Source organism: Aethalodelphis obliquidens, unplaced genomic scaffold (assembly GCF_003676395.1).
Source record: "Aethalodelphis obliquidens isolate GAN/ISIS:26980383/991018 unplaced genomic scaffold, ASM367639v1 scaffold10, whole genome shotgun sequence".
Lineage (NCBI taxonomy): Eukaryota > Metazoa > Chordata > Mammalia > Artiodactyla > Delphinidae > Aethalodelphis > Aethalodelphis obliquidens.
In genome coordinates, this window is record NW_020837954.1 from 1,096,688 (window position 1) to 1,113,778 (window position 17,091).

The 17,091-nt window shown below is 40.0% G+C and overlaps 1 protein-coding gene across 1 annotated transcript in view; it reads left to right on the forward strand.

Moving 5' to 3' along the window:
- Window positions 1-17,091, forward strand: part of LOC113622956 (dehydrogenase/reductase SDR family member 2, mitochondrial-like) — a 162,890-nt gene that overhangs the window by 30,494 nt on the left and 115,305 nt on the right. The window contains 1 exon segment of the mRNA XM_027111723.1: window positions 5,364-5,384. Coding sequence (XP_026967524.1) covers window positions 5,364-5,384 — 21 coding nt within the window.

A 17,091-nucleotide genomic window follows, 5' to 3' on the forward strand; every position in this document is an offset into this window, starting at 1 on the left:
GGATCTGAGCCCAGTAACTTTGATAGCTTTCTAATACCTTAAAATGCATAAAAAATATTTTGTCCGGTTTTTCTAGTCCTTAGAGGGAGAGCTGATCTTGGCTTTGCAGCTCTTTATTCTGCAAACCAAATACACAAGAATATACCCACAGAATTCTTTACAAATCAAGCCACAGAAAAATGTCAATAAAATTTTCCACTCGACAGAGAAAGAGAGAGAGAGAGAGACAGAGAACCAACTATGTCTTCTGACTTCAATTCAGCAAAATTAGAAATATAAATAGCTAACTCTATTGAGTACTTAATAAGTGCCAGGCACAAATCTTGATGCTTTAAACATAGTAAGCCATTAAATTTCATCTAGTCAGCTCGATAATCCCATGAAGTGTGAATATTATTATTATCATACACAAATGAGGAAACCGAGGTGAAATAACTTGCCCAGCTTCTCACAGGGTGTCATCGGTAGAGCAAGGATTCAAAAACAGAGTAGCAATCTGATTCCATAGCGCTTAATCACTTCATTACACTGTTACATTGAAAGTAGAATTAGAAAAAAAGAATAAATACTTGCGAATTAAAAGTCAAAGAGAGACAGTAGAGACGATTCTATGGTGCAGACACAAAAAAAGAAAAGTCTGAAAGTCTTAAAATATGCCTACTGGAAAACCAGAAGACATTACTAAATGAAGGCAAACTGAGAGAGAAGGTGTAGGAAAAAAGAAGCAATGGTAGGGCTTCCCTGGTGGCACAGAAGTTAAGAATACATCTGCCAATGCAGGGAACACGTGTTCGAGCCCTGGCCCAGGAAGATCCCACATGCCGCGGAGCAACTAAGACCAGACGCCACAACTGCTGAGCCTGCGCTCTGGAGCCAGTGAGCCACAACTACTGAGCCCACGAGCCACAACTACTGAAACCCCGTGCCTAGAGCCCATGCCCTGCAACAAGAGAAGCCGCTGTAGTGAGAAGACCACACACTGCAACGAAGAGTAGCTCCTTCTCACCGCAACTAGAGAAAGCCCGCTCACAGCAATGAAGACCTAATGCAGCCAAAAATAAAAATAAATAAATTTATTTTAAAAAAAAAGAAGCAACGGTAATTATTGAATTTTGTAAAATATTTTGGTAAGTGTAATTTTTAATTGACAGGAAATTACTTGTTAATATACTTTATGTGTTATTTTGAAAGTAAAATAAAGTCTCTAAACAGGTGGTATCCAAAATGGAGTGCATGCACCCCAGAGGGTTAGCAAAATGATCTCTTGGTGTTCAGGAAAAATATTAGAATTTTTATCTTTATATCCTATTTCTTCTTTTTTATATTTTTGTATATATTTTATAATTTATGTAATATGTTAAGTGATACATTATATAAACTCTAAATAAACAAAAACATACATTGCAGCTGTATGCTCAGAGTTTATTAATTGGGTATTTGGAATTTTTGGACACCAGTGTTCTAGACAAAATAACAAAGAGGATTGGGCTGTGGGGTTATTGAATGGGAAATGAAAGTACGCTAATTTTGGGGTCTACTTTGTGAAAGGACAGAAATACTTTAAAAATTAGATTTTATTAGAAAATTTTATGGCTATCTATATGTTAAAATTTAAGGACAGTTACCAAAATTAATGTAAATAGCCATAGCTTCTGAACAATCAGAGGTAAAAAGATAAACCTTTATCAACCTGACATTAGTCAAGAAAAGAGCCAAAAATTTTAAAAAGCAAAGAAGAAAGAATAAGGATGGACTTGAATGATAGCCCCTCCCCCCAAAGATATGTCCCTGTCCTAATTCCTGGAATTTGTGAATGCAACCTTATTTGCAAAAAAAAGGTCTCTGCACATGTAATTAAATTAAGGATCCCTAGGGCTTCCCTGGTGGCGCAGTGGTTGAGAGTCCGCCTGCCGATGCAGGGGACACGGGTTCACGCCCTGGTCCAGGAAGATCCCACATGCCGCGGAGCGGCTGGGCCCGTGAGCCATGGCCGCTGAGCCTGCGCGTCCGGAGCCTGTGCTCCGCAACGGGAGAGGCCACAACAGTGAGAGGCCCGCGTACCGCAAAAAAAAAAAAAAAAAAAAAAAATTAAGGATCCCTAGATGAGATCATCCTCAATTATCTGGGTGTGACCTAAACCCAGTGATAACTGTCCAGAGGCACACAGGGTGAGGAGTTGATGGTAATATGAAGACAGAGGCAGGATGGGAGTGATGTAGCAACAATTCTAGGGATGTCAGTAGCCACCAGAAGCTGGATGAGGCAAGGAATGGAATCTCCCCGAGAGTTTCTGGAAGGAACTCAGCCATGCCAACACCTTGATTTCAGACTTCGGGCCTCCAGAACTGTGAGAAAATAAATTTCTGTTTTTTGAAGTTTGTAGTTATTTGTTAGAGCAGCCCTAGGTAAACATTACAGTTGATAAACAGAAAACACAATAAAATATGGTAAATTTATTGCTAATCACAATAAATGAGAAGTAGATAAACTCATCTATTAAACAACTCGCAGGTTAGATTTAAAAAGGAATATACAATCCAGTTATATGCTGATTACAGGAGGCTGAGTGGAAAGAGTGATTGTGGAGGTTGTAAACATAAGGATGGAAAAAGATATACTGGGTGATTACTAACCAAGAGAAAGCCGGAGTAGCAATATTAAATCAGACCATATAAAATTTAAGACAATAAAGAATTAATGAGAATAAAAAGGGATAGCACATGATTCATAATTCTATAGGGAAGAGTCCACCAAGAGGGCTTTATTTATTTGCAAGAAAAGTTAAAATACAAATAACAAACTAGAGGAAAGTATTTGCAACTCATATTATAGACTAAGGCCTAATTTTCCTAATGCATAAAGAACCTCTACAAATCAATAAGAAAAAAACAAGAACTCTTAGAAAAAATGGTTAAGGAAAATGAATGGACATTCACAGAAAATGTTCAATTTCACTAGTATAGAAAGAAATACAGTTTTAAAAAATTTTTTATTATTATTATTATTTTGGCCACACCACACGGCTTGCAGGATCTTAGTTCCCTGACCAGAGATTGAACCCATGCCCTCGGCCGTGAAAGCACAGAGTCCTAACCACTAGATTGCCAGGGAATTTCCAGAAATGCAGTTTTAAACTGAAATACCATTTAAAAATTATCGGGTTGGTAATGATCCAATAAATTGATTAAACACTGGGTTAGCCTGTGTTTAGGGTGTGATGAAACATTGTCTCACACATTGCAAGCAGCAGTGCAAACTGGTATAACATCTATGGTGGACAATTTGGCAATATCTAATAAAATAACAAAAGCGTATACCTTTTGACCTGCCAGTTTTATTTCTCCTAATTTCTTCTATAGATACAGCAAAATTATGTATGAAAAATGCTATTAATTGCAGTAGTTATAAAAGCAAAATATTGAGTCCGTTATAGCAAACATCCATAAAATCCAAATACTATTTGTAACTATTAAAAAGAATGAGGAATCTCATTTTGTAGTGATTCATCATGATCTCCAAAATATATTAGTTAGTGAAATATATAATGCGTGGGACAGTGTGCACAGTATGTTGCTCTTTTATGAAAAGGAGTTAAAACTATATAAGTGTGATTGATAAATGTAGTTCCTCATATAAGCACATTAGTTGCCACTGGTGAGGGGAACTGAGAGGCGGGTGGAATGGAGTGGGAGGGAGACTGAAAACCAACTAACCAACAAACCAAGCAACCACAACACCAAACCAAACCACGACCAGCATCCTCCCATCTCCTTAGAAAGAAGAAATTGTAGGGATGATGGGCGAAACTAAGCGCTGTTTCTTTAAAGATGACTAATGACAAACCTCTGGGAAAACCAGAGGAAGGAAAGGAGAGAAGGTACAAATAGTATTTGGCGAGATGTGTCCATCGCTGGTGCCCACCTGTTGTGTGTCAAGGTTGTGGATGAATTCCACGTCATCTAGAATGGGTTAAGGAGTAGACTTCATCGGGAAAGGGATCACTTACAGGGCCGAGTTGTCGAGAGAAGGCAGGAGTCCCCTGACCCTCTCGTCATCCCATAGAGGCTTGCTGGGTATTGCTGTGCCCACGCAGTGGTCTGCATTCCAGTGAGGGTCCTCTTCCCCTTGTTAGCACCACCTTAAGTGCAAATGTAGGAGCAATCTTATCAGTGGCAGAACAAACAGATTGTTTGGTACCAAGAGAACTTGAAAAAAAAAATTAGAGAAAAAGAATCACTAGTCAAATTCAGTCTCCCTGCTTCCTCTCAATAAAAGCACTATGACAAGATGGTTTTATAGACGTATTTAGCCAACTAGAAGTGGATCGTTCTTTTTTTATACACAAACTGTTTTGCAGGGGAGAGAGAACACACGTGAGAGAACTATGATACTAGTTTGCATCCACCAAAGTTTGATATATTCTGCTTTCATTTTCATTCTATTAAAATATTTTCTAATTTCTCTGATGATTTCTTTTTTGATGTTGAATACTTAGCAGTACATTTTTTAATGTCCAGACATTTAAGAATTTTCCAGGTATCCTTGTTATTTACTTCTAGTTTAATCTTCTTGAGGCCAGAGAACATACTTGTATGATTTCAATCCTGTTAAATTTCTTGAGATTTGTTTTATGGTCCAGAATATGATCTATCAGGATGAGTGTTCCATGTGCGCCTGGGGAAAAAAAACATATATTCTACTCCTGTGTAGGGTGTTTTATACATGTTAGTTAGGTCAAGCTGGTTGATAGCATTGTTCATGTCTTCCACATCCTCTCTGATTTTCCGTTTACTTGCTCTATCTGTTACTGAGAGAGGAGTGTTGAAGTCTTGAACTATAAATGCAGATTTTCCTATTTCTCCTAATTCTATCAGTTTTTGCTTTATCTATTTTGAAGCTCTGTTTTTAGATACATACACATTTAGGATAGTTACATCTTCTTGATAATTTAATCCCTTTTAAATTATGTAATTTTTATTATTAAATATTATGTAATGTTTATTCAATGTTGGTTCTTTTTTTTTTTTTCCAGAAAAGTTCAAGGGAGGAAGAGAGGAGCAAAGGAACAACTACACATACAAAGAAGTGACTATAATGATGGAATGTGGATTCTAAGCCAGATAAGGTATGAGGTGGGGACATGAAGGGGTAGGGGATGTAAAATATTGGCAGGTCAATGGATAGCAGGTTCCATTAGGGTTGCAGAATTATTGAAGTCGGGCTGTTGGAGAGAGTGTGTTGAAGGATAAACACTGAAGGAGTGGGATGCTTGTCATCAAGATAATGAAGGCAATGCTAATGGCAAGGTCTGTGGCATGACTGTGGAGTGTGTGGCTTGGGGGAGGGGATCAGGAACTAAGAAGATCATCCTTGTGAATATTGAAGTCCCTAATAATTAAGGCAGTGCTCGTGCTGGAAAGAGAGACAATGAACAAGATGCTAAAATTTTAGGATGAACAAGGAATAAAGAGTGATAACCTGGACATCAGATGATTACAAAAAGTAGGGGGAAAGGGAGTAGTCTATCAAAAAGGATTAGCATTCAGAATATTCAAATAACCCTTAAAATCAATAAAAACCAGACATACAATCCAATAACTAGTGGACAGAGAACGAACAGGCAATTTACAGAAGAGGAACCCTGCATGGCCATCAAACATGTAAAGAGGACCAACTGCATTGGTGGTTAGGAAAACAAGATGCTATTTCACATCTATCAGAGTGACAAACATGGAAATGTCTGAGAGCACAGGCATTAAGAACGATGTGGAGCAACAGGAGCTCTCATACGAGTGCACATCGGTACAATGGCTTCGGAGAACAAATTTAGTAGTATATACTAAAAATCAAGATGGATGTGCCCTTTGACCCAGCTCCCCTCTTCCAATATAAACTCTACAGAAAAGCTCACACATGTGTGGGGCAAGGAGATGGCAGCATTATATGAAATAGATAAAAATCAAAACAACCCAAATGTCTATCAACAGGAAAACAGGTAAGTAAACAGTGTCTATTCAAACAATGAGAATGCTCATTCTATGCAGTGAAAGTGAATGAACTAGAGACATGTGCTGTGATTCAATTCCCAAAACACAAAGCTGATGAAAATCGGTAAATTGCAGCATGATAGGTACAGTGTGGAAATACCACTTTTGGTAAAGCTTAAAAATAAGCAAATCAGGGCTTCCCTGGTGGTGCAGTGGTTGGGAGTCCGCCCGCTGACGCAGGGGACACGGGTTCGTGCCCCGGTCCGGGAAGATCCCACATGCCGCAGAGCGGCTAGACCCATGAGCCATGGCCGCTGAGCCTGCGTCTGGAGCCTGTGCTCCGCAACGGGAGAGGCCACAACAGTGAGAGGCCCGCGTACAGCAAAAGAAAAAAAAAAAAAGCAAAACAAGATATATTATTTATGAACATATATACAGAGTAAAAATGTAAAAAAATGGGCCTGAAAGAGGCACACAACTTTAGGACAGCAGCCACCTCTGGGGAGGGTGGAGAGAGGGGAGCGGGATCTTGGAGAAGCACAAAACGGCTTTCTATTCAATTTGGAATGTTTTAGTTTTGAAAAAAAGGTGAAGCAAATAGGGCAAAATGTTAATATTTGTGAAACGTGGGTGTTGGCTATATATTATGCTGTTCTTTTCCATTCTTCTGAAATATTTCGCAATAGAAAAATTTCATGGCTTATGTAGGATGACAGCACTATCTGAGATCAGATAAACACATTTTTAAAGCTCATGTAAGCCCACTGTTCAGTGTCAGTCTGTCAAATTACAAGCATTTCTGGAGCACTAAAAATTGCATAACAGTGCTCTCCGTGTCAGGACACCTGCAGAGAATGAGCAGAATTTCCAAACAGATGTCAGAGATCTGAACATGCAACTCATAGAAACATATAATTCATCATGACAAATGTGCATCAAGAGGAGGTGGTGCTGGTGGCTTGGTCTAGAATGGGTTGAATTTGACAAAAACCTACTGAAATATTTCTCCATGGCCATAGCTCTCCAGTTCTTCAATATGTGACTGCTTTCCTCCAGGCTCTCTCTGAGCCATTAAGGGACATTTGGATACATGTGTCTCCTTTTTCTGTGCCATATATATATATATATATATACACACACATATGTAATATATAAGTATTTGACAAATAGATACTGATGGCCTCCTAAGTGTCAGGCAATGTGCCTGCGTGAGTGCAAACATATGCACGGCCCCTGTATGGTCCACTCCCTTTCCTAGGTCCTCTTCCTCTTACTGCAGTCATCACCCCATGCCCCTCTGCCTGCACTCTCCTGGGAATGTGAACCCCTGGAGAAAGGTCTTCCTCCAGGACTTTTTGCTACCAGAAGCCTAGCTGGGACAAATTTGGAGGTAGGATGTTGCCTTATAAGGGGTCACTCAGGGATATTACATGTGACTCTAAGGCTATCACATTTTGCTTAGATGTTTTCATGACTCAACAAAGGGCTTGGGAGTGTGGTGGGCAGGGACCAGGTGAGCTTAAGGGCAGAGTCCTAAGAGACAAGAGGAAATAGGATGACGCTCTTATACAGCAGAACACTCAGGATGATCAGCAGAGCTCCGTGCCTGCTGCAGCCCAGGCTTCTGTTCGAGGAACAGACAAAAGCATCTGAGTCCATCAGTCCCAGGTAGGAATGTTTATTTCCTTCAGGGGATTCCCTGGGGACAGAGGGCTGTAGACACTGGAGAGGCCAGAGTCCTCTAGGGGACACATAACTCTTCTGGGCAAAATTCCTGCTCGGCAAGGCTTAAGGTTGGCTTTGGGGGGCAGGGAGGCAGTGGTCAGTGACCTGCACTGGTCACCACCGGGAGGGCCAGAGTATAGACAGGGAGAGTCTTAAGGCCAGGAGTCAAGTTCTTATCAGAGAAGTGTTTACCTCCTTATTTCTTTTGTACCCAGAGATATCAGGTCAAATCCCCGTTCCTTGCTGTGGCCAAAAGCATCAGCCACTACCAGAGGCACCACCAGCCTAAACGGCCCCACCCTCAGAGACTCAGGAGGGCTCCCGCAGGGCTAGGCCAGGAGGGATGAGGGGGTTCCATCTGATCCCTCCTGTGAATCCTGCTGCCTTGGAAGTGTGTCTAGAGGTTTCCACAGTGAAAGTGGAACATATTCTTTCAGAAAATTTAAGAACAACTCAGTTCTCATATGTTACCTTAAAATCTCTAAATGTATAGCTAATTTAAAGTTGTGAAATTTTAGTAACAGATTTACCTCTTCACAATTGTAATAATCATTGCCAAATCCTACATTCAAAGTTTAAGAAACAGTCTCTTGAAATCCACTAAGGTACGTATAAAAATTAGCTTTTTATTTTGGATTTATTTTAGATTTACTAAAAAGTTGCAAAGATAGAGCTCCTATATACTCTTCACCCAGTCTCTCTTAATGTTAACATCTTATAGAAAACAATGGCACATTTATCAAAACTAAGAAATTAACACTGGTACAATATTACAACTGAACTATCTGCTTTATTCGTATCTCACCAAGTTTCTTTTTTTCTGTTTTTTTGGTTGCACGGCTTGTGGGATATCAGTTCCCTGAACCTGGGCTCCAGCAGTGAAAGCACAGAGTCCTAATCATGGGACCACCCAGGGAATTCCCAGCATCTCACCGAGTTTTCCACTAATGTCCTTTCACTGTTCTAGGTTCTATTCCAGGTTCCAATCCAGGTTCCCACACTGTATTTAATCCTGGTATGTCCTGAATCTCCTCCTGTCCGTGACATTTTCTCAGTCTTGTTTTCCATGACCTTAACAGTTTTAAAGACTGTTGGTCAAGACCATGTAGAATGTACCTAAATTTGGGTTTGTCTGATATTTTCTCATGATTAGACTGGGATGATAGGTTTGGGGAAGATAACACAGAGGTGAAGTGTACTTCCTATCTCATCCTATCAGGGAGTACAAGACAGCGGCATGGCATTTATGGTGGTGTTGACCTTGGTTACTTGGATAGGGAAGTGTCTGCCAGGTTTCTCCACTCTAAAGTTACTATTGTTCCCTTTCTACACTCAATTCTCTGGGAGCAAGACTCCAAGTCCAGCCCACCTTTCACGTGGGGGAAGAGGTATCAAGTCTCCACCTCTGGGAAAAGAAAGCATCTACGAATATTACCGTTGACCCTTGAACAGCACGGGTTTGAACCACACAGCTCTACTTATGCACAGGTTTTTTCAATAAGTACATATATGTGCTGTAAATGTATTTTCTCTTCCTTATGACTTTCTTTAAAACATTTTCTTTTCTCTACTTTATTGTAAGAATACAGTGCATAACATATAACATACAAAATATGTTAATTGACTGTATATGTTATCAGTAAGGCTTCTGGTCAACGGTTGGCTAGTAGTAGTTAAGTTCTGGGGGAGTCAAAAGTTATACATGGATTTTCGACTGCACAGGGGATCGGCACCCCTGTCGCTTAGTTATTTATTCAGTCATTTTTTGGTATCAGTATGGATACATGTATATTAATTTTCTACTCTAGATTAAAATTCAGTGCTACCTTATTTATTTTCTTACTCACTTGTTCCAGTTTGGGGTCCTCTGTCCATTTGACATCCCTCCATCTCTATTCTTTTCTTTTTTCTTTTTCCCTTCCTCCCTCCCTCCCTCCCTTCCTTCCTTCCCTCCTTTCTTTCTTGTTTTTGTTTTTTAGCGATTGTTTACTTTCTGGCCATACAATATGCTCCAGGCTCATATTGTATTTTCCCTGCTCCAGCCCTAGAATCAGCCATTTCTCCAAGGAATAACTAGGCATTTAAAAATAGTAGATTATTAAATATAGAAGCAATGTATACTGCTTGTGGGAAATTTGATAAGTACATATTTAATCTGTCACTTTTATTCCAAGCTTATTTACTTTCAAGCATTTTTATATGTAGACATTTATGTTAGTATAATTTCAGCCTTTCCGTATATAAGTTTGTGTCATGATTTTTCAGTTAGCATTTTAACTGAAGCATTTCCATACTATTACAAACTACTTACAAATGCCTTTTTTTTGTGCCTTCTTATCTCTCTCTTTTTTACATCTTTATTGGATTATAATTGCTTTACAATGGTGTGTTAGTTTCTGCTTTATAACAAAGTGAATCAGCTATACATATACATATATCCCTATATCTCTTCCCTCTTGCGTCTCCCTCCCACCCTCCCTATCCCACCCCTCTAGGTGGTCACAAAGAACCAAGCTGATCTCCCTGTGCTATGCGGCTGCTTCCCCAAAAAGTTGGCAACACCACAAGCAGGGCAACAATGTATCTCAGAAATCATTTATGAAATGTTGAGAGCAAAGGTTAATGTGTACATTTTCATCTGTTGGAGATGCAGATAATTTCTGTCTATTAGAACTGATAATCCCAAAGATTATGGTTTATTGTCTTGTTGGACATTAATCAGTTTTTTGTCTAACCCCCAAATCTTATTCTAACATTTCCTATAAATACCTAGCTTCTCAAATGTCCTTTGAACTGGTTGTAACATCTTATTGGTGCTTTCGTTAATTAATGAGTTGAATAAGATTTTGACACCTATTCATTTTATATTTGTATGAGAGTCATGATATCATTTTTTGGAAAATTATACTTTAAGACTGATTTATTGCATGTGGAGGGTAAACAAAAGGGAGAGGCTATTAGACTTTGCAGTAGAACCATTTTTATTAATTATGCTGCTGAATTTCTCCCTTCCTACTATTTGTTTACCTTTCACATGAAAAATGTTTAAACTCTCTCTCATTTATAAAAAGAAAGCTTTCCCAGTAATCCTTTATCATTCTGTAGCTGCCATACAATACTTACCTTTTCCTTAACAAAGTGGTTTTAAAATGTTGTGTGGGACTTCCCTGGTGGTGCAGTGGTTAAGAATCCGCCTGCCAGTGCAGGGGACATGGGTTCGAGCCCTGGTCTGGGAAGGTTCCCACAACTAAGCCCATGTGCCACAACTACTGAGCCAGCGCTCTAGAGCCCGCAAGCCACAACTACTGAGGCTGTGTGTCACAACTACTGAAGCCCGCGTGCCTAGAGCCCTTGTTCCGCAACAAAGAGAAGCCACCGCAATGAGAAGTCTACTCACTGCAACAAAGAGTAGCCCCTGCTCACCGTAACTAGAGAAAGCCTGCGCGCAGCAACGAAGACCCAATGCAGCCAAAAATAAATTTATTTAAAAATAAAATGAATAAAAAGTTGTCTAAGTTGTCTAAAAATTTGCCTCAGACCAAATATGTAAGGCAATACATGAAAAACATCATTGAATATGGAAAGTTACTGTTAGATGCATGTGAAAAGTTTCATGCCTAGGAGAGGTAATTGCAATGACAAGAAATGAGTTCTTTATGCTTTCCTACTTTTAACTTTGCTGCAAAGTTTTGGCCTCTGCTGGGCCCTTTAAGGATTTCCACTGACTCTTTACCTCAATCAGCTTTAACCAGCTCTTAAAATAAGTGAAAGTTGCAACGTCCCTGCACAGACTTTCTCTTGCATCACCATAGACACATGACCCTTTCTGTGGAAAAAAAAAAAATCATGTTATAATGAGGAAGACTGCTGTAAAATATGGACTAATGAGTTGAACAGCAAACAGGGTGGAACCTGTAGTAGGAAGGAGCTGAGTGACAGCAAGGGCGGTTGGAGGAAGGAGATAGGATGCTTTGCCGGCCTCGAAAGAGAGAGACAAAGTGTAGAGTTCTATGAGCCTGAATCTTACATATAGCAGTACCTTGCTGGAGACTCCCACTGTGGTGATGGAGCAGTGATAACAAGCACCGTATTCATGACCCTGAGCTATTCCTGCATATTATTTTGGGAGATCCAGTAGAAATGACAACAAGATTTAATAAGTGTTATGGACTAAAGGTTTGTGTCCCCCCAAAATTCATATGTTGAAATCTAGTCCCCAATGGGATGCTATTTGGAGGAGGGCTTCTGGGAGGTAATTAGGTCATGAGGGTGGAGCCCCCATGATGGGACTAGTGCCCTATGAGAAGAGGCCAGTGAGCTAGTTTGCTTTCTTCCCACCCTGTGAGGATACCATGAGAAGTCAGCAGTCTATAACCCCAGAGTGTTCTCACCAGAACCTGACAATGCTGGCACCCTGATGTCAGACTGGCAGCCTCCAGAACTGTAAGAAATAAATGTCTGTTGTTTATAAGCCACCCAGTCTATGGTACTTGCTGTGGCAGCCTGAACTAAGACAGTAAGTTTAACAAAGGGACTGTGCAAATGGATAAGGAAAATACTAATGCCTATGTAGGTAAATGAGCAACATTTATGAAAAACAGTGCATAACAAGGAAATCTAACCAGCCAATAAACATATAAAAATTTCAATTTAATTAGTAATCAAGTAACTATAAATAAAACAATAATGGGTTACTATTTTTGCCCACCAAGTTGACAAATATTTGAAAAGGAAAGCACTTAATGGTAATGAGAGATAAGATGAGTACCTTCCTACATTTTTGGTGAAAGTGGAAACTCTACACCTTTCTAGGAAGTGAACTTGACATTATGAATCAAGAACCTGACTCCATTTAATCCAGGATTTCCATTTATGGGAGTCTCTTCTAAAGAAATAATTTATGAAATGTTGAGTGCAAAACTATTTATAAAATAAAAATATCGGAAATAACCTGAATGACCCTGAATAAAGAAATTGTTTGTTATGTGTATCCTGCCCATCGCCCCCCCTTGCTCACTTCACTTCAACCGTATTGTCTTCACTGCTATTTCCTGGGCAGCCATGCTTTGTCCAACACGAGGACAATTGTACTTTCGGTTCTCTCGCCTTGGAATACCTTTCACCCAATACCTGCATGGTTTGCAAACTTACCTCATCCAGGTCTTTATTCAAATGTCACCTTCTTAGTGACACCCTTTTAAAAGTGCACCCCTCTACCCATACTCCTTTCCCTGGCTTCATTTTTCTTCCTAGACCTTATCATCTCCAACATTCTATGTAGGATCTCGATTATAAGTCAATCTATCTACAAAGTTCATCATTGTCTAGTAGCCTTGAAAAAGGTTTTAAATTTTAAAGCCCAATTAAATTCTACATTTCATTACACTGCAAGTTATTGCATGTTTCTAAAAATAAGACAGAAAGAAGAACCTTGAGTCAAATCAAGATTTAAAAGGGTAGAGAGACTCCAAAATGTGAAATTGGCTGAGTGAGAGGCCCTTTCTGTGTTAGGTGATACTGACGTAACTGGTTAAACTCTTTCTCACTGCAGTTTAACTGTCTCAGACCGAATGGCTATTGAAGCTGGAGCTTTAGGAAACTTGGTAGAAAAATACCAGGATGGTAGAAAATATTGGCTGTTTCTTGTGTCTCTGTTTAGTAAGGTCTTACAAAACAGAGACAGCTTTGATTTGAGCTGAGCTGGCTGAAAGCAGAAAAGGGACAACACAGAGACCCCCTCCGCCTGTGGACAGGATTGCTGAGGCTGGGTTAACCGTGCTTCTCACAGAATTGCAAAACCCAGAATCTCTGCCCCTTCTAAAATTAGCATAAAAGTCAAGGAGATGGGAAATCAGCAGGGAGATAAAATTGGGACAGCTGAGAAGCCAGAAAAATGAAGGAAACAAGATTCCCTGGTCCCTTCCCACATCTCTCCTTCCTTGAACTGTCTAAGTAATCCTTCTCTCTATATGAGGCCAGCAAGTGGGCTGCAGCCTGGTCACAGGTACAGGTTATTCTGCCTCACTTATTATTTCACAGTTGCATTTAAGCCTGGGGCTAAGGGCAAAGTTCCAAGGCTTATGGCTGAGAGAGAGAACAGCAAGGGTAGGGCCCAGTTCTGTGAACACACAGTTCTAAAGTCTATACAGTGTTGGGAGAGTTGACTAGCAATGAAACCTCAAGCCTGGACAAAAGAGGAGGGTATGTTTCCTCAGTCTCAAAGGTGACCCTAGACCCCCACCTCTCATAAACTGTGCCAGCAGAAAGTGGGCTACTATAGAAGTTCACGTTCTAACAGGGATCTTTTTGATGACTCTCTTCTATTCCCCTCTCAGTCATGGCCATGGAGGGCAATGGACAAAAGAGTTCTTTGAGTGGGCGGGGTGGCAGGCAGTCATATTGGCTGACTAATAAATTCCTTCCTCCATCCTACCCCTGCCCAGAAATATATACTTTGGATTGGTGACTGTTGTTTGTTTCCCTTCCTTTTCCAGGTGATAGCTTTTTTGTTAATTAATTAAAATGTTTTTCTATTTTTCCTCCATCATTTTTTAATCTGTCAGGAGTGTTGAAATGTATCAGTCAAAGGTTGCATAGACGGAAAGAGTAAGATTTGAGAGTAAGAGGAATGCACTTGTTTCAAGGATCTGGATGCAATAACTAGACATGACATTCAGTTGTTTCTCTTCAAGAAATGGTGCATTTTCATTTGCAAAGGGGATGGCTGCATCGTATCAAGTGGGGACATTTTTGATTCTGTACATATGGGCAAACGGAATGTTAAGCAGCTAAGGTGTGGAATATGGTAGATATATATTTCTTCTCTATCCAGAATCTCTTCTTTCGGGGAAACATCCTTCCCCTGAATATAGGCTATGCAAGAAGAATACTCCATTCACCTGGCCACAGGGTTTGATTCAGGGATGGGCACATGACTTAAGATGGACCAATCAGAATTCTTGCTGGATTGCCCTGGAGCTAAGATTTTTCCCATTCTTCTGATTTTATAATTCTGAGAGTATTTGAAATGCGGTAGCTAGCTACATGCTTCTTGGAAGAAGTCTATCTGAAGGAAGAGGCCAACACACAGATTTAAGCAGAGCTGAGAGATGGTGAGAGAAGGAAGAAAAAGGAGATATGAGATAGATAGAGATTCTGACCATCCTCTGAAAAGCAATTTCTGAGCGTCCCTGGATCTATTAATAACTATGATAGAAGCCAATTCTATTCTGTACTTTCCATTTCCATGCTGAGTCTGAGTTCGGTTTCTGACACTTGAAACAGAGACGATCCTGACTCATAAAGGAACTAACCATTCAATCTTTCATATGAGGCAACCTGGCTTCTGTCCCCCGACTCCTCCGTAACTGCTCTTGCCATTCACTCTTGACTGTCTAGTTTCTAAATCTGATGAACCTTTTACCATCCTGGTTCTCGAATCTGATGCTGCTTATAATGTTTTTTTCTTGAAATTCTCCTCCACTGCCTTTTAAGAGATGTGGTTCTTTTTGTTTTTCTTCTTCTAACTTTTTTTTTCTCCTCAACTTATTTTCCAGACCAATGTTTATCTCTAAGATGACTTGCTCCTCAGTGCTGTATTCTTGACCCTCTTATGGTCTCATTACACAACTTCTCCCGGGGTAATCCATTCACTTCCAGAGCTTCTATCTCTACTTACACACTTCAAGATCCTCATCTATAGTCTAGAGCCTCTTGGTCTCTACACTCATATAGTCCACGGCCTACCAGGGTATCTTTTCTCAGGTGTGCTTCAGACACCTCCAAAACAACATCTCCCAAATCGAATCTCATTGTTCATCTACCCACATATGCCCTTGTCCTAAGGTTCCAATCACAGTGACTAGGACCACATCTAAGTGTTTGCCTCTGTTAGAAATCTGAAGATTATTGCCGACTCCTCCTCTTCTTTACTCTCTCAGCAAATTCTGTCAATTATGTTTCACAAACTTCACAATTATATTTCTCAAATCTGTCTCTGCATATCATACTGCCTTTGCTTTTGTTTGGTCCAGGACTACGTAGGCTCTGCATTGCACAGCTCCAGGAGCAACCATCCCTAGACATCATGGGGAATGGAGTCATGATGGTAATGGTCCTGGGGGAGACCCTCATACCTTCTCACTTAGCTTACTGCTGCTGCAACTTTCTAATATTCTCCTCACTTCCAGGCTCATTTCTCTTTAATCTTTTCTCCAAATGTGGCAAAAGATTTCTTCTAAATGCAACTGGGAGTATGTCACTTTTCTGCTGCAAATCTGTTTGCTTGCCTGACCTTTCCACCTTAATTTTTCACCACTTTAACTATCTGTGTTTTTGCCTTACTAAATATTTGGACTTCCCCAAATGTCCCATGCTTTTCCTACCCTCTGCATTTGCATATATGCTCCCTGTGCTTTGAAAATATATCACTCTTTATCTTGCTAACTTATTTATCCTTTCAGATGCAACCTAGGGTTAATCTTCCAGACCACCCCAGTTTGGGTTGTAATCTTTCAGAGGTCTTATAATCACACCTTACATTGCCTCTATCACAGCACGTACTACACTATGTTGAACTATGCATTTCCTTATCAGTCTTGTCCATCAGGTGTGAATTCCTTAAGGGAAGAAACCTTGAGTTATTTATCTGTATATTCTCAGGGCTTGGCATGTCACTGCCTATTAAATGCTCAATAATTTTAAGAAAGTGGTAAAAAGAAAAATAATTTTTTGGCATCTCTCAACTGCCTGCTTGCCATTCTAGTCACATCTATCAGGAAGATGGAAGGGAAGGGAAAATATTACTTATTGATTGCCATTCGCTCCCTTAGCGTTTGTCGAGTCCCTTCCATTGTCAGTCACCATGCTAGGCACTTTCACACAATTACATCACTTAGTCAGTTCAGTCCCACAGTCAGGAAAGCATTATTTTCGTTTTAGACATAGGGAACTTTTATGCAGAAGCATGGCTTTTGAAGTTAAACTACCTAAGTTGTAAGTTCAACGACTTGGCTGTTCAGCTAATGATGGTGATGGGCTTACAACTCAAGTGACCCCTTTTCAAAAACCATGTTGGTGTCAGTGCTTCATATTTTCCCAGCGCTTCTTTATAGATGCTTTTTTTTTTTTTGTAAATGACACTTCCTGTTCAAGATGGCAGGCTGAGTACATGTGTTTGTCTCCACTGACTCTGGAACCATTATTGAAATAACAGTATAGAAGCACAAAACCCATCCACATAAAAGTGAAGTGAGTAGAAGGAGACGGAGGTCATTAGCTGACTGTATCAGTTATAAATCCATTGCCTTTCTGCTCCAAACCCACCCATTGTTGCCCTGCTTGTGGTGTTGAAACATCGCCCCCTTGCCAGCTGCCATGT